The sequence below is a fragment of the Trichechus manatus genome, unplaced genomic scaffold (genome assembly GCF_000243295.1).
Source record: "Trichechus manatus latirostris isolate Lorelei unplaced genomic scaffold, TriManLat1.0 scaffold00027, whole genome shotgun sequence".
NCBI classification, from domain to species: Eukaryota; Metazoa; Chordata; class Mammalia; order Sirenia; family Trichechidae; genus Trichechus; species Trichechus manatus.
In genome coordinates, this window is record NW_004443963.1 from 18,795,882 (window position 1) to 18,816,236 (window position 20,355).

Sequence of the window (20,355 nt, forward strand, 5' to 3'; positions counted from 1 at the left end):
CCTTTTCCAGGTGTGTGTTGGGAAACACTACCATCCTGGCTGAGTTTGCCACTGATGATGAAGTTAGCCGCTTTCTGGCACAAGCTCAGCCCCCTACACCTGCAGCAACCCCGAGTGCACCAGCCGCAGGGTGGCAGTCGCTGGAGACCGGCCAGAACCAGTCAGATCCCGTGGGACCTGCTCTGAATCTTTTCGGTGGGTCTACAGGGCTCGGGCAGTGGAGCAGCAGTGCTGGCGGCAGCAGCGGGGCCGATCTTGCTGGCGCTTCGTTGTGGGGGCCCCCAAACTATTCTTCTAGCTTGTGGGGAGTCCCGACCGTGGAAGATCCCCATCGGATGGGTAGCCCTGCTTCTTTACTACCTGGTGACCTTCTGGGAGGAGGGTCGGATTCAATCTGAACTTAGAACTTTCAACTCTGACCTCGTGACCTTTTTTGGAACAGCAGCAGCACTAACTTGACCTTTTCGTTTTTTTTTTCAACTTGCAATAAATACATTTTTAAAAGGAAAAAAGAAAACGGAGAGAGAAAAAAAGGTGGGTCATTGACAGACTGTCTGAGCACATAGTTGCCTCCCTTATAACTTCAGTTTTTTCGTTTGGAATATGAATCCAAAAAGAGAACATATCACTCTTGAAATACTTGAATCATGAACGCCAACCTAGAAAGACAATGTGAAGCAAGTACACATACCATTTAAATTTAAACACAAAAAAAATTAAAAAAATTAGTTTCTAGTTTTTCACTTTTTTCATGTTATACGGAAGTTGTTGCTAAGAAACATATATACTGAAAAAAAATAGCTTTTTAACTTTGTTTGCACTGGGTGTGTTTCCGTCCTTAGGTCTACCATGTTGGGGAGGGAGGGGAATTCAAAAGAATTGTTGGGGGAGGGGGGAGGGAAGACTTGACGGAGCCTCACTTTAAAAACAAAAACACAAAAAACCAAAAAAAAAAAAAAAAAAAAGAGAAAACAAGGAAAAAATTTTGTGATTGGCTGGTTGATAAATACCAGTGTGTTCTGGCACATGTAACTGCCCAGGCATGCTCGTTCTGGTGTGTGTGTGCACGTGTGTTCATGTGTATTCGCGTGCATCCTCTCTGTCTCTGTGTGTGTGCGCGCCTGTGTCCTGCCCTCCTCCTCTTCCTCCTTCCCCCACCCTGATTACTCAGAAAGCTGCACTGCTGATAGTCCGCAGGCTGGCTGGCCGGCCATCTGCTTTGTTTTGGTTTTTAAATTTTTTTAAAAAACTATGAGAACACCACAAGCACCGGGAGCCAGTGCACCTACAGCATCTCCACTGGGCTGTGTTAAGATGAACAGTGCTTTCTGTTAAGGGAAGCAGGGCGCTGCTTTACCTTTGCAGTTAGCCTCAGTGTGATTTTTCCGTAGCTTTCCTTTGACCCAGCAGTAGAGTGGCTCACTGCCAAGTCCAAAAACTTAGGAGAGCAGGAAGTCCCTCTTCGTGCAACTGTGTTTTTGTTTCTTTCTGTACTTAAAATGAGTGGCCACCAGGCACAGCTGACTATCTCCTAAGTTCCATGCAAGCCTGTTTTGTTAGTTTGAATGGGAACAGAAGATAAGATAGCTTTGAATTGCGTGAAGTCTCAAAAGCAGAAAAGCTGTGTTCCCCTTTCCAGCTACTTAATAACCTGTGTGATCAGGTATGAGAAACTCATCACAAAATCAGGTAATGCAGAATTAAATATTTCCATTGGGTCTCTCTTTCATTGTATGAAAACAGAAGAGAATCCGTTGTGAGCAGCCTCCTGAAAGCATGCGCAGCTCCTCCCTGTCTGCTCCTCTCTCGCTGAGCGTTACCTGTGCCAGGCCGTGGCGTGTTACAGCACCAGGCCATCACTGACAGAAACGTTTACTTAACGAATGTTCTTAAACCAGTGTGTACTTCAAGCGTTTCCTTTTGTTTCTCTGTGTTTTGTATTTCCTGTGTATGTGGTTTTGCTTAGGCAGGTATAACTTAGCAAATATTTTAAAGTATTGCACCTTTTTTTTTTTTTTGACCTCTTTTTTTTTTTCCCCCCCTTTTTTTTTTTTTTTTTTTTTTTTTTTTTTTTTCTTTTTTAATTTTGGTATTTAAAGACTTTTTTTAAAGTGTCAATGTAGTAGTACTCTGGGCAGAATAGGGGGCAACTTTTAATCCACAGTTATCACCAACATGTATGTACTGATGTTGGAATCAATATGTACAAAACTGCTTATTGTGAAGAGAATTTTAGCAGATCTGAAGGGGTACCCTGTTACATGAAGCAGATGGCTGGGGGGGCGGGGCGGGCTGGGGTGGGGAGCAGTAATGTGGTAGCACTTGTGTGGATCTCTTGTGTCTGCATTATACTGTTTAACATAAAGTGCCGACATTCTGTACCAGCAAATACCTGCCCATTCCAACCCTTGGTGGGAGCAGACCTTTGCTATCCTCGGTGACTGGCTGCTAGTGAGGACAAGGGAGTTTTTCTTTCTTTAGCATCTTCAGTGAAGGATGCAACAATGCTAATGTCTTTGACTCATAGCTTGCGTCTGTGTGTAGGTGGGTGAGTGTGTGTGTATAGGAAAAGGCAAAAAACGAATTATTTGCATTGAAGTGGTTTTGTGAGACAAAGAATGGGAAATTCTGTCGTCTTCTTGGTTTACCCTGTTGATGATAAACCTAGCCTCAAAAGAGATTGACATGCATCATTCAAATGAACATGCGCTCATCCAAGTCTTTCTGGCCCTCTCTGGGTAGGTGGTCATACTTGAGTTGGCAGCGTCTGGTTTGGTCCCATCGAATGCCTTGTAGGAAAATGACTGTGTCCTCCTCCAGCTCTCCAGTTTCCATTGCCACCACGCTCTTCCACCTCTTTCCACGCACACAGTGTCTTCTTCCAGCCCCGCTGGTTGCTCTCTGGGCGGCGGAGCAGAGCCCTGTCGTGTGTGGTGGCCTCCGGGGGAAGAGCAGCTATGTTCCAACGTCTACAGAAGGTGAAATCTTAGTGTTCCTGGGCCAGGAGCATATCCCTAGGCTCCCGTGAGGCAGTGGAGACCCGGTCCACTGCTGTTCTTGGTTCACTGCTGTGTCCTGCCCGCCCTCCTCTCCTCCTGCCTGTTGGTTCCTTGACCTGCACTCTGGGTTAGTTGAGTTCCTTACGATACTACGGTGAAAGCCGGGTGCTAGAGCCCCTCTTGTTTACAAGACATACTGAGGGATTTGAAATATGTAAAAATAAACATGAGAAGCTAAAATGTTCTTCCATCATAAGCTTAAAGGGAAAAAAAATTAAAACTTAAAAAAAAAAAAGACCAAAAAGTGCGTATAAATATATATACACATATAAATATATATTTTAGATGAAGACTAACTCTGGGAGCATTTAACAGTGTTTTTTGTTTTTAACATTTATTTTCCTGCTTTAAAATTTGCAAGCATTCTCAGGAATTCTAGGGTAGGAAGCCAGTTTTTTGAAGATGGTTTATTTAACCGTATCTTATCCTAGATAGATGGCTGTTTCTTTCCTGTTAATAAACTTTTACAAGTTCCTGAAACTTCAGAAAGGTTTAAAAAAATTTTTACTTAAAAAAAAAAATACGTAAAAAGAAAAGTCTCCAAATGTTGTTGTCATACTGGGGATCACACATTTTAAAACATGTAGAAAGAAATATTTTTTACAAATTATCAATTTTGCAGCAACTGGTAAATTCGTGATCTGAAAAAAATGGGAGAAGGACTAAGCTTTTTAAGCACTCTTACCATGGATTCATTTGGAATTGTGTATAATTTAATGGGAGAGCATTTGGCGTATGTAAATGGGAATACCATCACATTGCTCCTTTCCATTTAAGACTAGACTGAAATCTCCCCTAGTATTTTTTGTTTTTTGTTTATTTTTCAAAGAAACTCTCCTCCCCCCCCCCCCGCAACAAAAGAAAGGAAGAAAGAAAGAAAGAACAGCTTACAAAAAAAAGAGAGAGTATGGTTTGGATTGCTGAGAATCTATGTAAAGAGTTAGGAAATCTAGGTTAATAATGTTTGGAACAAATTTTAAATATAGGCATTACTAGAGGAGAAATATCTATGGACTGTTCTATTGATGAAGAATGTCTATCTGACCTCCACTTGTTAGGGGAGGAGGAGAAAATATAGAAGAATCTAAGAAGGAACAAGTGATTTTACTTTTTTTAGCTCCCAGCTATTGTTGTGCTCATTTTAATTTCTGTTTTGAAGATCTGCTGCTTAATTATCCCCATCCCTCAGCTGGACAGGTGGAGTATTTCCTTTCAGTTTTTGGTGATGTTGAATTCTCCTTTTATATTCCCTCCTGGGGCCAGGGGTCAGAATTCCCAAGCCTGACCACAGCTTCTTTCAAACATCTAAGCTTACCAGTGGGAAAGAAACTCCAGCTTGCCAGGTGAAGGGAGTATGTGGGGTTGCTGCCTGCAATTTCTCTCAAACCACTTTAGTGCCTTCTTACATACACCCAGACATCCTGCACAGGGGGAGGCGTGTGTATGTGCATGTGGTCCAGCCACTCCACAGACGGGAAGACGTTTGCCCACGAAGGAGATGGGAGTGGTGCTGGACAGGCCCCAAAGGCAGTGGGCTAGATTTAAAATAAGTCAGTAAATCAGCAAAAATCAAGGAAGCTAAATGTGCTTTTGTGTCTTCAAAAATGTGGCATGCTGAGTTCCTGCCTTGTTGCACGTTGACTTCTTCAGGTGTCTCATCGTGACAACTGCGGTGATTCGGGAAGTCTCTGTGTTGGGCCAATAGAAAGGGGCTCCTGTTTTTCTGCCCTTGTCCTCCTTCGTTGCCTTCCTCCCTCCCTTTTTTTTTTTGTCAACTTGCTAGAAGCTTTGCTGTGTTGGCTGGCAGTGACCTAAGAACTGGGTATAGTAGGGATGTAATGGAAGAAAAAAAGCTCTTTGCTTTTTGTGATATTCTTTGGCAAGAGCCTTGTCCTGCCGAAAGGTTAGGTGACTTCCAGTTCAGTGGGAGCATCTTCACCACCACAGTCTGGCACGTGTGTAGGGGCTTGCTGGTCACATCTGATTCTGTAGACTTATTTTATGAACATTTTGGTCTTGTAATTTTGAGCTTCCCATGTTCTTACTAGCTCCCGTTGTTTTTTTTTTAAACACGTGATCCTTAGTGACTAGAGGTGTGCACCTCTTAAATGTCATGGGCTTGGCTTCTGTCTTCCATACAAGTCGCCAAAAGAAAAGAGGCACCAGTAGGGCTGGGACATCCTCCACCAGAACAGAGGCCTTGACTGTTGGTTGAGATCCACTGCCATGACCAGATTCTAGGTGTTTAAAAAAAACAACGAAGTTCAGATCTCTGAGACACTGTGAAGAAATGGATGGCCCATGTAGCATCTCTGATCCTCAGTCCCCAACCCTCAAGATTTTTCAGCTACAATATTCACAGGAGTTACCACAGCAATGCTGTGAGTTAAGGCTTCAAAGCAAACTTTCATCAGTGTCCCCCAGTAAATCAGCGTTTTCCATTTATTGCCATTGAATTAGTTTAATGTAAAGCAGCTTGATTCTTCTATGACTATGGCTCCTGTTGTAAAAATTTTTCCACCTCTTCTGACATGAATGTAGTATAAGTTAGCAGTTTCTTCCAGGTTCCTGTGGGTTGAATGTGGTGTATAAGGTATGCAGGAAAAAAAAAAAGAAAAGAGAGGAAAAAGGATGGAAAAGGAAAAAAAAAAAAAATCCTGCCTAAGAATTTGGGAGAGCCTTTATTAATATATCTAGGAGAAACAGATTTCATGGGCTGTTGACTTGTTGCATATATTCACTCTCACTTTCACCACATTTTTGGGAAAGGGGACAGTTTTTTAGGAGGGTTAACAGCCAGATTCCCTTTCAACCACATGCTGTGTGTTTTTTTTTTTTTTTTTTTTCCTTCATTTTTTGTATTCTGTCATCCTGGCACCTCTCTTAAACAGAGTGAAGATGTCTGTGTGCTGAGCAAAGAGCTTAGTCCAAGCTTGTTTTTCTCTGCACAGTAAACGGGATGTTTTCAGCAGACTTGGCTATGGTTGCCATCTCTACGATTAGGGAACAACTGAGTCTCTGTAGAAAAGGTCCCATTCTCCCCCATCCTCAGAGCTAAAATTCAATATATAAAGCTTTGTGGGTTATTTTGGAGTTGAGTTTTGTCTTTTGTTTTGTTTTAGGTATCTATAAGATCTTTAAGTAGGAATAGAGAGACATTTCTAGAAGATAAAAAGAAAACCAAACTTTTTCTTCTCCAGTGTTCTGCCAGGTTTGTTCACACTTCCTGTCTATGCATTAACTATACTTCTTAGTGTTACTGCAAGAAGAAATCTTGTTCTTTGTGTTCTCCTTCCTTATGTGGACAACTATGGCTGTGTGCGGTCGTGTGGATAAAATACCCTAGTCTGTGTGTAGAAAATGAATTGTCAGTCTTGCAACCTTTATAGTTACTCAGAAAATAGGGTGCCCTCACCCCTGCTGCACAGTGCGCCCTACTCCCTTTGCTTTCTTATCTGCAAGCACAGGTGTGGTGCCCATGCTGTCTAGAAACAGACACATGTACCTCATGTTGTCAGGGACATCCTCACTTGATTTGAACAGAAAAAAAAAGATTGTATTTCCAGTGTCTATGCATACCCTGTAATGTGGTCTGTAGGTTTATGGCCAGTGCCAAAGGTGTGTGCATTTTCAGAGATGTTTCTTTCTTGATCTTGAGTTTGGCAAAGAGGGGGGTGGTATCACATTCTTCAGATTTGGAACAGTTAGCAACTCCAAGAATCTATGACTATAGTAGCTTAATAAAAACTGATCATTGATTCTCCCCCCTGTGCCCATAATGCCCCCTCCTCGGGCCACCAAAGCAAAGAGGCTGTGACCTTCTAAGGAATGTGAAGGCAGCACTGTAAAGGGAATGGAGAACTATCCAGATGAGGGCAGTCACACAGACTACTAGGTGTAGAGTGCTTATGAAATACTCGTAACATTGGAGTTGTTTTTAAACTAGAAATCTCTTGTAGTAACCACTACCACCACTCAAAGAAGTAGAGAAACTGCCAGTGTTTGCCTTGAAGAATTTACATAGTTCCCTTTTCAGTTAGCTATATACCTGCTTTTGTTTTTAATGAGAAACTATGCATGCCAGGAGCAGCAGTACTACCCTGACCCCAGTGGGTCCTGCAAGGCTCAGTTGTTGGATCATTATTGTGACAAATACTTGTCCATGGGAGGGAAAGGCCAGATGCCCTCGACAGGAGAGAAGTGTTCTCAGTTTTACATAAAAGAGAAATAGTGTTTCCCTAAAGCACTTTGTGCCTCGGTTTATTTCCATACTATGGATCACTGCATTGGAAGTCAATTCCCATTAGTGATAGACCCATTTCTAGCCAGTGTTAGTAAGTAGAATTGTTTTTTTCAGTAAGTGAAATTCCTCTTTACTGCTGATGGTGAGCAGCAAAAGCAGGCTGTACAGATAGCTTGCAATATTGTTGTAGCAGAGTTGTGAAGCAAAATACTTCTCCCTCCCTTCTCCCTGCCTGGTTTTCTGGACCTCCTGCTGAATCTGGCCTTCCTCCTCCTCAGGCTGCTAAAAGGTGTGCCCGTTTCTCGGAGGGGTGGGTTGTGAAAGGTGGCTGGCAGTGGGATGGAGCAGCCTTACTATCAGGACTAGCCTTACAGCAGAGTTTTTGGGGGAGGAAGAACGTGTATTCTAAATGTATTCGCCAAAAATTGAAAAGGGGGGTATTTATGCAAAACGAAGGCCTTTGGAACCTTTAAGCAGCTGCGGACCTTTTAAAGGTAGCGTAGTCATCTCACCAAGTGATGCATGCAGCTTGATACTTCTTGCCAGAAAGTTTGGGATAAGCTAGAAAAATTGTGTTTAAAACACCACCCCTACCCCCCTTTTTAATTTCTTCCAAGGAATTAATTATGTAAGTGTAGTATTTGAATTGTGCCTTTTGAGTACAGAGACCGTCCACTTTAGGAAGATGCTGTCCATTGGGATAAGACAGAAGGATGGTCAGCTTAGTCTCTGGGGGAGTCTGACTTTCCTGGAAGTCCCCAGGGCAGCTGTGGACTTTTCACTAGCATCAATATTGCACAGTGTCGCTTGTGGAAGAGATTCTGGGACCCGGGAGAGGAGATAATCAGGTGAAGGAGCACCTAGGACTGAGACCTAGGTTAGTCCAAGAGTGCAGGTTGAGTTTATCTTTCTATATTACCTAGTTGTCTTCGTGTACGTGTGTGCGCACGTGTGGCTAGGGCCGTCTTTTTTTTTCTTTTTCTGTAAGCACTGGAGAATTGAAATATGGTGACATCTGTGACACGTTCATGCATGTCAAGAAGGCGCTTTCCAGCTTCTGCCATGTGCGGGGCATAGAGCGCATCCCACCCTGAGTCTGTGTCCCCAGAAGGCCATTCTTTTTCCAGATTGGAGTCGTGTAATGTTGCTGTTTATGTGAACAAGGTATGACACAAGGAAAAAGGTTTTGAAAGAGTAAGGTTAAAGTGCCCAAGAAAGGAAAGAGAAAAATCTGAAATCGTATTTCTTCAGAACTATTACAAGCATAGAAACCTGTAGTGTCTTTTCATATGTTTTTACGCTTGTTTTAAACAATTCCACCTCTTCTCCCTACTCCTGATCTTCTAAGGAAATATCAAGTGAATGCTAAGGGGCATTTCCATAGTTCCTGCAGACTCCCCCAAAGAGGAGAACAGTCCTTCCGCAAGATTCTTTCCACTTCCTTCAGGAAGATGCAGGGAGGCAAGGTGAGATGCTGCAGCTGGCTTTGCACCACTCATTCCTCTCAAATGGCCTTGAAATGTATTATTATGCAAATGTGAATTTTGATACTGAATTTAGGAAGAGGTTGCTGGCTTCATTGTTTCTTTGTTTTGCCCCCCCCCCCCCAAAAGTCCCATATGTGGTCATCATTGCTTCCTTATTTTGAACCATGAATTAATTGTAACTATGCATTCTGCAAAAGGCGGGGAGGAGAGGGCAGAAGGGAGAGGGAAATGGCTTTGCATCCTTGTTCTACAGTTTCTGTGTCCATGGTGTCCCATGTTCTGGAGGGGGAGGGGAGTGAGATGGTCAGGTCAGGACAGTGAGGTAGGAGAGACCCCGGAGGGAGTCCTCTCTGGGGTCGCTGGCAGGCCTGATATGATAGTCTGGCAGATTCCAAGGGCTTGCAGTTCCTATCAATAAATCTGGTACAGCATTCTCAATCCTAGCCATGCAGTGTTAACTCCTGTGACAGTGGGACCCCAGCAGCTCCAGTGTTCTGTGGGAAAAATACTCATCCTTTCCTGAATTCAGACCCTTTCAAGCTCAGGAAACCATGCCTCACTTTTGCTGACTTTCAAGTTAATCTGTATGTCAATTCCAGAAAGATCCTTCTCCTCTCTCTCCTTTTTAATTTTCCTTCTTTTTTAATTGTTTTTTAAGAGTGGGAAGTGGACTTACTCTAAATCATAAGGAAATTGTCTTGCTTTGTTGGGAAGAGGGCTGTTACAGGCAAAAAAGGATCCCCTTCCCCATCCGCTGTCTCCTCCTGCGAAATGTCATTTCTGCTCCCCTTGCAGCTAGAAAGCAGGAGCTAGCCAGCAAGCAGTGAGGTGTTTGACACTGGGACACCTGCACCCTCCTCTTGGTCCTAACAGAATTCCTTTGTTGATCTTGCCTGTGGTAAATCGTGGCATGTTCATTGCTCTGGTCTAGGCATTATTTGTAACACACAGTATCGTAAGCAAGAGATTGTTCTGCCTGTATTCAGTGTTTTCCATACAGCAATTTTTGTTGTTGATGTTCACAGTACTGTAACGAGTAATAGACTTGATCACAGTCTCCTCATGCCTGTGCCAGGCCGCACAGGCATGATCTTATCAGGGTTCCAATCTGTTAGATTGCCTTTAAACAAAAACAAACAAAAAATAAAATCCTGACGTTTCAACTGTCTGACACAAAGCGATACCTCCAGGTACATTTCCCCCCTGCGATGTAAACCCTTCACTCCTCTCTCCTTTTCTGACACCAGTAGGTTATCCTTTTTAAAATATGAACGTGTAAATAGCAGGATAACTTTTTTAGAATTTCTTTGCTGTGAAAGTAACCCTAAAATATGATGTTTTCCATTTTTTAAGCCATCACAAGTTTCAGATCTTCTTGTCATGTTTAAGAGGAAAAAGCAGAGCAGGTCAGGGGAATGGGTTTGCATTTGTGGAGTGTCTCTCTCTCCGTGGCCTCCCATACACCATGACAGCAGAGCACTGTTGAAGCCCTGTCTGGAAGAAATGCATTCTAGTTTCACAGGGGTGGGGGGAGTGTCTGAATCTCTCTCTTCCAGAAGATCCACCCCTGCCGGGGACTCCAGAATGTTTACCGTGCAAGACCTGGAGCTTGCAGCCTCTCTTGGTTCAAAAATGCACACCCTTGAATAACCGAGTAGCATTCTGTTGTTCACAAAGGGCAATAGTCCCTAGCATTTCCATTTGGAGCTATAGAATTCATAGCCTCTGTTGCTTTGTGAGGCTTTGGAAATGGCTCATCTAAAGAGATGTGCAAACAGCCACCTTGGAAGGTGGATGCCTCCTCAGACCTTCCTCACATCCATGAGTCTTAAAGGTCACGTTGTTAAATACGTTTAACAAATGCTGCTTGCCAGGACCTGTCAGCCACTGCTCTGAAATGTGCGCACCCACGAGGCAGGGTTGGAATGGATAATTTTAAATAGCTTCTTCACAACCTCCTTCTCCCCCCACCCCCAATCTTAGAAATAAATCCTCTTTCTGTCAAGAAGCCTTTTTAGTTTGCTCCTCACTTGTCTTGGCATAGTGACGACTTCCTTTGAGGGGAAGAAGCTTGGTTATAAGTGCATGCATATTAATCCACCCGCTTTTGGTTTGGGCGCTGTCGCCCTGGGGTGTTTATTTGGAGACCCCTTTTCTATCCGTCTCCTTGCTCGGAGCCCCCTAGGTTCTCCTGCCCTCATACCCCTCGATGATGCCCCCAAAGGGGTTTGCTAACCTCTGCACTTCGTTCTTGGGACACTCCCCCACCACCACCCTTTGCACACACCAGTGACCAAAGTGTATCCAGTGATCTCACAGAAGACATCAAAAATGGTGCACGCACCACGGATGTGCTCAGAGACACGTGCACAAGCTTCTGCACCCTTGGCCTTAATCTCAGTGTGATGGAAGGTGCAGGAACATTTTTAACAGGTTTTAAAAAAACTAAAAACCCTTCTGGGAGGAAAAAAAAAAAAAAAAAGAGGCAGATATAGCAGCTTGACTGTGCCCACTCCTTACTCTCAACTCTTTGCTTACAATGTCCCATTCTTTGCCCACCCCATCCCATCCCTGTTTGAGTAACCAAAAACAGATGGCAAAAGCAACCTGAGGAGAGGTTTCTGGACTATTCTTTCTCCATTGAGGTGGAGACATGAAATGCTGCTTTGGGTTTCATAATCCTAGGGGGCTATGTTTACATAGTAAAATACATCCTACCAAATCAGGAAACCGCGAGTACTGGGACTCACTTCAGTGAGCGTTAGGTCACTGAGGCTGAGCCAGAGAAGTGAGAGACCTGGGGTGGGGGCAGAGGAGGAGGGAATGGAGAAAGTACTATTTTAATTATTTGTGACATGTTGCTCTCTCCCTCCTCGCCTCCTGCCTTCACTTCTCTCCTTGCCCCCTTGAAACAGAAAGGTGCAGAGAAGGGCATCAAAAAGAGGCTGGATTTTGATTAAAAGGCAGCTCTCCAACTTTGCACACAAACAGGTAACAAGAAGGTACAGCAAAAACCCTCTCATCTGAAACACTGTCAGCAGAAACAAAAACCTGTAAAAATGACTCAGTAGCTGCACAGACTGATGCTCTCTGCCAGTTACCTATAAGTGTTTTGTTTTTCTTATACTTGAAATAGCTTTTACAATATTATTTTGGTGGCTTTCTTTTCTCTCTTCCGGTGGGCAGTAGAGAAAGTTGACGATGGTATTTGAGGAAGCTTGTGGGGAGAAAAGGGAGGATATGGCATTGTATTTTTTTTTTTTTTTTTTAATGACATGTAGGTTTAATCAAACTCCCGTATGTTGGAATTGCTCCTCATATTACTGGTTTTACATGGACACAGAAACTAGGCACTTTAGAGGTGCACTTGCATGGCAGGCTGGGCCCCCCTTTTCTATATTTTATTTTACTTTTTTAGTATAGTGGTACTTAAAATCACTGGTTCACTTAAAAAACAAACAATAAAATGTTAAACTCTACTAATGTACAAATAAGCTGAAAAGTTGCATTTTATGTGTATTTTTTGCCATAGCAGGTACTGTATTTCTCATGCTGGATTTCAAAAAAAAATCAAAAACAAACAAAAAAAAAACTAAAGGGTGGTGTTTTATTGGATTGTGACAGGTTGAGTAATAAGGAATTAAGTCGTCGTCATTTCATTAAAACTGAGAGATGATGTAATGCATATATAAGAGTTTTCTGAAGGGTTTTTTGGGCTTTTAAACAGCTTATTTTTGTTTTTGTTTAGTTTTTTTATTTTATTTTATTTTGGAAAGATATGATTGTATTATGTGCAACTCAGTTGCTTACATTATAACTACAAAATATTTTTTGGGTTCCTGGAAAAAGAAAAAAGACTAATAAATGTGTTTGGCTGCTAAGCATTTACTATCGTGGTTTCCTGTTTTATTCTGCCAATTTAATTTGCTTGTTTGTTGAATGTTTATATTTTTTTCTACTCTTTTTTTCCTTGCTTCACACATTAAAACTATCACAAAGTCAATATCCGAACATGGGTCTCAACTCTATCTTGTTATATTTTGGGGCCTCAACTCTGTCTTTCTTGTTGTTTCTGTTGTTTGGGCTGTTGGGTTGGTCGGTTGGTTTGTGCTGCTTGCTGCCTGCCACACGGCAGGGGTCACGTCCTCTGAAAGAAACTGATGTTTTCCTCCCACCTTTTGTTGTTGTCTTGTTTAATCCTGGTTTGCCTTTGGAGTGAGAACACTGCAGCAGAGGCCAGAAGAGAGAAGATGCGTGCACATGGAAGATTCCAGCAAGCTAGCTGCATCCGGAAAATGCCACACAGAGCGCTCTCTTCCCTGTTGGCTGCTGCACCTCTGCTGAGGAGCATGACCACCTTAACCTTCGGTCTAGGTTTCCCCGCGGCTCAACAGACAGTTTCTTATTTATTGTTAGCTGCTAAATAGAGAGTTGGTAGCTATGCAATCATGAAACACCTCTAGAATGGCAAAGGGGAGGAGTGGAAGGAAACTACCGTACTTTTGGCAAATAACTATGTGTTAATACATTTTCTTGCCAACTACTCGACCCTCTCTCCGCCCCTCACATTATTTTCGTAAGCGCACTATACCAATTTTTTTTACACGTTGCTGATGTCAATTGACACTACGAAGACATAATTAAACTATGAAATAAGCAGACCTAACATAACCTAATGGATTCACTTAAGACCGTCTGATAAGGTTTTCGCATTCACCTGTTGAGCTAATGCGCTATAATTCTCAACTTAAATTGATAGAAACAAACAACACAGTTTGAATTGTTTACTGTCCAATTTCCAAGGGACTACCAAACTCGATCTGTGACTTCTTGGCTATGGCTTGTACCATTATTATATGATTATGATCAAAAGTAACATTTTCAGAGTATACACATAAGCAGGAGATTAAAGAAAATGAATAGAACGGTATGATTTACCTGTAATAATGAGAAGGTGGGTAAATGAGCCTGAAATTCACTTCCAGAAATGTCGTGAGACATACACAATATATGCATGGGCACGTCATGCCAGAACTGTGTTTAATTTCATCATTTCTGCAAGTTACATATGTGGGCACATTATTTGTGGAATCAATATGGTAATATTTTCTAATTCCCAGTATCTGGCTTAATCTTAGAATGGTGTGTGAGGTAGATAGCAGGAAATCTTTCATGAGGAAACTTAAGGTTCAGAATAATTTAATTAGCTAATAGTAGAAAACATTGCCTAGTATAAGCTGTCACTGTTCTAAGCCTACCACATACATTCACTGATTGAATTGAAACTTGTCTCAGTCATTGGTGAAGCCATAACAGGAACCCAAATTGGATTCAAAAGCCTGTGCTGTTTTTATCTTGACAGAATGCCTCTGCCAAAAAACACCTGGTTTTCTGAGAAAACCTAGGGGATGGTCTTAACCTATACTATCCAACTCTTAGAAGAAGTAAACACTGAAAAGTGTGGGGTGAGGAGATGTACCAGATGCCTAGCTGAAGTAGGTGTTGTCTCTGAGGAATGGAGATCATTGCAAGAACTGAAGACCTTCATCATCAAAGACTTTAAATTTGGATATTCAAAAAATGCATAAATGGCAAAAGGGAAAGGTATTGTATTGGTCGTCCAGACTTTAGCATCTGACTCCATCTTCCTCACCACTGTGTGACCTGCCATCATCTTGGGTGACTTCAGTGTCCATGTGAAAAATCCATCCTAACTCTCAGGCTTCTCAGCTCCTTCCTCGAGTGTGCTTATACTCACCCAGAATTGTTCCCTTCAAGAATTACTAGCTTCAGCCTCCTTGACCGTGGCCTCCTGTCCTCCCCACTGGCACCCACTCCTCTTTGGCTGTGCTTGGACCTCATCAGCCTCTCGCACGTGCTGACCCATTTGCTGTTTTCCAATCCATCAGCCCTCTCCTGTTCCTCAATTACCTCCAACTCGGGTTTAAGATTTTATAACCCATAATTTCAATAACATGCTCCATAACACCCATAAATTCACTTTCCCCTCTTTTCTTGACATCTATGTGTCAAAAATCCCCCTTTGGAAAAACTCCTATTTTTTCTATTGTTAGCTGCCATTGAGTCACCCCCAACTTATGGCAACTCCATGCACAATGGGATCAGACTTGATTTATAGGGTTTTCATTGGCTGATTTTAGGAAATTGATGTCCAAGCCTTCCTAGACTTAGTCTGGAAGCTCCACTGACATATGGGTAGTGGCTGTGCTTGAGGTGCATTGGCCAAGAACTGGACCAGGGTCTCTCATATGGAAGGTGAGAATTCTGCCACCAAACCAACACTCTTCATTTCTTATCTTCTACCAGACCCAAAAGCAGCCCAGCATTGCTGAAGAACAAGTCACTACAGGCAGTCTTCAGCTTATGTTAGGAACCAACCCCTTTAAGTCCTATTATATTAAAAATTTGAAGTACATACAATGGTTTTGTAATAACAAATGGGCATTATTTTGCAACTTGCATCAAAACATTATTATTACTGTATTGTTACGTTAAAGATGTTTTAGTGTACCTGGAAGTGTCTAATGTTTTTATGCATAGAAAAAGTACACTAATATACTAAGACTAAACATTTGACTAACTGACATTAGCTATGGCAGTGTACCTAAATGTTCTGACTTTAGTACAAATTTGACTTCAAGACAGACTTAGGAACAGAACTTGGGGACTGCCTGTACAGGGCTCCCAAAAGTCATATGAGGACTCCCATTTGTTCACTGTACTAACTACCGGTGGCCCCGACAAGCAGGCTTCCTGTGCTCCTCTGAATAGCTCACTCTTGTGGACACAACAGTTATTGAAGACCTTTTCCAATCTCAAGCCTTCACTCTGTCCCTCTTGGCTGAGGACTTTGTCCACTAATACATAGAAAAAATTAGAAGTATCAGAAAAATCCCCCCAAATTCCTGCTTCCAAACTATAAGCTACTTAAGTCTATACCCTTTTCTTCTCTCTCATGAGAGAGTTATCCCTTTTCTTCTAATGCTGGTTCTTCCTCCAGTGCTTGGAAACCTTTCCCTTCCTGCCCCTTACTGTTGTTAGTTGCTGTTGAGTCAGTTTCAATTCATGGTGACCTCATGTGCAGAGAAGAACTCCATAGGGTTTTTGCTTTTTTCTTTTTTTTAAATTAAATATTGTGTTTTAGGTGAAAGTCTACACATCAAATTAGATTACCATTTCAATTTTTATACACATTGTCCCGTGACACTGGTTAAATTTTTCACAATCTGTCAGCATTCTCATTATTTCCATTCTGGTAGTTCTATTTCCACTGATCTAACTTCCCTTCCCCTCCTTGCTTTTCATCTTCGTTTTTGGGTAAATGTTGACTGTTTGGTCTCATATGGTTGATTGTATAAGGGAGCACATTTCTCATGGGTGATACTGTTTATTTATAAGGCAATCTATTATTTGGCTGAAAGGTGACCTCCACGAGTAGCTTCAGTGCCAAGTGCAAAGGGTATCTTAGAGCAAAAGCCTTGGGGGTTCCTGCAGTCTCTTATCAGTCCAATAGGTCTGGCCTTTTTTAGGAATTTGAATTTTGTTCTACTTTTTCTCCCATTCTATCTCAGGTAGTGGTAGCCAGGCACCATCTAGTTCTTCTGGTCTCAGGTTAAAAGAGGCTATGGTTCATGTGGATTATTAGTCCTGTGGACTAGTTTCTTCTTTGAGTCTTTGGTGTCCTGCATTCTCTTTTGCTCCAAACTAGTAGAGACCAATAGTTGTATCTTAGATGGCCACTGGCAAGCTTTTAAGACCACAGATGTTAATCACCAAACCCAGGTGTAGAACATTATAAACTGTGTTTTGCTGGTTGACTTAAGTTGTCCCACAGGACTATGGTCTTAAACTTTTTAACCCAGTAAATCAATCCCACAAGTTGTCTGGCTATGTTTAGGAAGTCCTTGTAACTGTGCTCCTATGTTCCATAGGGTTTTCAAGACTGACCTTTTGGAAGCAGATTGCCAGGCCTGTCTTTTGAGGCTCCTCTGGGTAGGTATGAACAACCAACCTTTGAGTGTTACTAGTTGAGCACTTAACTGTTTGTACCACCCAAGGACACACTTTAGGTACCTTTAAGTCTCCATTGTCTATTCTCTCTTACATGTTTGACTGGGGCCTTTGGCCATCACCATGCTCAAGTAAAAACCCTCCTGTGGGCCCACATTTCAGCCCCTACCTCTCCAGCTACTGTCTCATTTTATCTCTCAAGAAAACTCTTCCCCCCTCTCCTCAGTCTCTCCTAATCTGGTTTCTTCCCCCATCGTTTCTCTTGATACCACAAATCCTAGATTTCCTTCTACGCACTAACATGTTCCTTTGTCTCCTTCATCTCTCATAACGTTGATCGTCCTTTACTTGACCATGATATGTTGGATATCAGGGCTCAGACCCAGGCCCTCTTTTGTTCTCTCTATACTAAAATTTCCACCACGTTTCTGTCAGTTTGTTGTATTGTGGTGGCTTGCATGTCACTCTAATACTGGAAGCTTTGCCACTGGTATCTCAAATACCAGCAGGGTCATCCTTGGTGGACAGGTTTCAGCTGAGCTTCCATGCTAAGACAGACTAGGAAGAAGGACCTGGAGGTCTACTTCTGAAAAAATTGGACAGTGAAAACCTTATGAATAGCAGTGGAACATTGTCTGATAGAGTGCTGGAAGATGAGCCCCTCAGGTTGGAAGGCACTCAAAATACGACTAGGCCAGAGCTGCCTCCTCAAAGTAGAGTCAACCTTAATGACGTGGATGGAGTCAAGCTTTTGGGAGCTTCATTTGCTGATGTGGTATGAGTCAAAAATGAGAAGAAGCAACTGCAAAAATCCATTAATAATTGGAATGTGCAATGTATGAAGTATGAATCTAGGAAAATTAGAAGTCATCAAAAATTAAATGGAACCCATATACATTGATACCCTTGGCATTAGTGAGCTGAAATGGACTGGTATTGGCCATTTTGAATCAGAAAATCATATAGTCTACTATGCCAGGAATGACAAATTGAAGAGGAATGGCATCACATTCATTGTTAAAAATAACATTTCCAAGATCCATCCTGCAGTACAATGCTGTCAGTGATAGGATAATATCCATATGTGTACGAGGAATACTAGTTAATACAACTATTATTCAAATTTATGCACCAACCACTATTGCCAAAGATGAAGAAATCGAAGTCTGAAATTGATCCAACATCCAATCAGGATGCATTGATAATTACTGGTGATCGGAATGCGAAAGTTGGAAGCAAAGCAGGATTAGTAGTTGGAAAATATGGCCTCCCGGTAATACAAACAACACCTAGATGGCATGGTAGAATTTTGCAAGACCAACGACTTCATTGGAAATCCTTTTTTCCAACAACATAAATGGTAACTATACACGTGGACCTTTCTAGATGGAATACACAGGAATCAAATTGACTACTTCTGTGGAAAGAGATGATGGAAAAGCTCAGTATTATCAGTCAGAACAAGGCCAGGGGCCGACTGTGGAACAGACCATCAACTGCTCCTATGTAAGTTGAAGTTGAAGAAAATTAGAACAAGTTCTTGAAAGCCAAAGTACAACCTTGAGTATATCCCACCAGAATTAAGAGACCACCTCAAGAATAGATTTGAAGCATTGAACACTATTGACTGAAGACCAGACAAGTTGTGGAATGACATCAAGGTCATTGTACATGATGAAGGCAAGACAGGAAAGAAAGAAAAGATCAAGATGTATGTCACAAGAGACTCTGAAAGTTACTGTTGAACACAAGAGTAGCTAAAGCAAATGGAAGAAATGATGAAGTAAAAGAGCTGACCAGAAGATTTCAAAGGGCACCTCAAGAAGACAAAGTAAAGTATTATAATGAAATTTGCAAAGACCTGGAGATAGAAAACCAAAAGGGAAGAACATGCTCAGCATTTCTCAAGCTGAAAGAACTGAAGAAAAAATTCAAGCCTCGAGTTGCAATATTGAAGACTTTGGGGAAAATATTAAATGAGGCAGAAAGCATCAAAAGAAGATGGAAGGAATACACAGAGTCACTGGACCAAAAAGAATTGGTCGTCATTCAACCATTTCAGGAGGTAGCATATGATCAGGAACCAATGGTAATGATGGAAGAGGTCCAAGCTGCACTGAAGGCTTTGGTGAAAAACGAGTCTCTAGGAACTGATGGAAAATCAATTAAGATGTTTCAACAAACGGATGTAGCCCTGTATTTGTGCCAATTCCAAAGAAAAGTGATCCAACAGAATGTGGAAATTATTGAACAATATCATATACAAGTAAAATTTTGCTGAAGATCATTCAAAAGGGGTTGCAGTAGTACATGAACAGGGAACTACCAGAAATTCAAGCCAGATTCAGAAGAGGACATGGAACGAGGGATATCATTGCTGATGTCAGATGAATCATGGCTTAAAGCAGAGAATGCCAGAAGGATGTTTACCTGTGTTTTATTGACTGTGCAAAGGCGTTTGACTGAGTGGATCATAACAGTATGGATAACATTGCGAAGAATGGGAATTCCAGAACGCTTGATTGTGCTCATGAGGAACCTGTACATAGACCAAGAGGCAGTTGTTCAAACAGAACAAGGGGATAGTGCGTGGTTTAAAGTTAAGAAAGGTGTGCATCACGGTTGTATCCTTTCACCACACTTATTCAATCTGTATGCTGAGCAAATAATCCGAGAAGCTGGACTATATGAAGAAAAACGGGGCATCAGGATTGGAGAAAGACTCATTAACAATCTGAGACATGCAGATGACACATCCTTGCTTGCTGAAAGTGAAGAGGACTTGAAGCACTTACTGATGAAGATCAAAGACCACAGCCTTCAGTACACATTACACCTCAACATAAAGAAAACAAAAATCCTCACAACTGGACCAATAAGCAACATCATGATAAAAGGAGAAAATATTGGATTCATTTTACTTGACTCCGCAATCAACGCCCATGGAAGCAGCAGTCAAGAAATCAAAAGATGCATTGCATTGGGCAAATCTGCTGTAAAAGACCTCTTTAAAGTGTTAAAAAGCAAAAATGTCACTTTAAGGACTAAGGTGCGCCTGACCCATGCCATAGTGTTTTCAGTTGCTTCATATACGCGTGAAAGCTGGACAATGAATAAGGAAGGCCAAAGAAGAATCGATGCCTTTGAATTGTAGTGTTAGCAAAGAATATTGAATACACCACGAACCACCAAAAGAACGAACGAATTTGTCTTGGAAGAAGTACAATCAGAATGCTCGTTAGAAGCAAAGATGGAGAGACTTTGTCTCACATACTTCGGGCCAGTCTCTGAAGAAGGACGTCATGCTTGGTAAAGTAGAGGGTCAGCGAAAAAGAGGAAGACCCTCAAGCAGGTAGATTGACACAGTGGCTGCAACAATGGGCTCAAGCATAACGATGTTTTTTTTTTTTCTGGTCACATTTCTTTTTTTTTTTTACTGGACTTCAGGTGAAGGCTTACAGAACAAATAGTTTCTCATGAAACATTAGTACACATATTGTTTTATGACATTGGTTAACAACCCCACAACATGTCA

At 41.9% G+C, this 20,355-nt stretch overlaps 1 protein-coding gene across 6 annotated transcripts in view; it reads left to right on the plus strand.

Moving 5' to 3' along the window:
* TNRC6B (trinucleotide repeat containing adaptor 6B) overlaps nucleotides 1-14,539 on the plus strand; it is an 81,731-nt gene extending 67,192 nt beyond the window's left edge. For 5 of the 6 annotated variants that reach the window (XM_023729063.1, XM_023729057.1, XM_023729060.1 and 2 more), the window contains one exon: nucleotides 11-851. In XM_023729063.1, coding sequence (XP_023584831.1) covers nucleotides 11-398 — 388 coding nt within the window. In that variant the 3' untranslated portion in view covers nucleotides 399-851. Of the gene's footprint in view, nucleotides 1-10; nucleotides 852-14,151 lie in introns of those variants that run through there. The other variant, XM_023729061.1, reaches the window with a different exon arrangement.
* The last annotated feature ends 5,816 nt before the right edge of the window (nucleotides 14,540-20,355 follow it).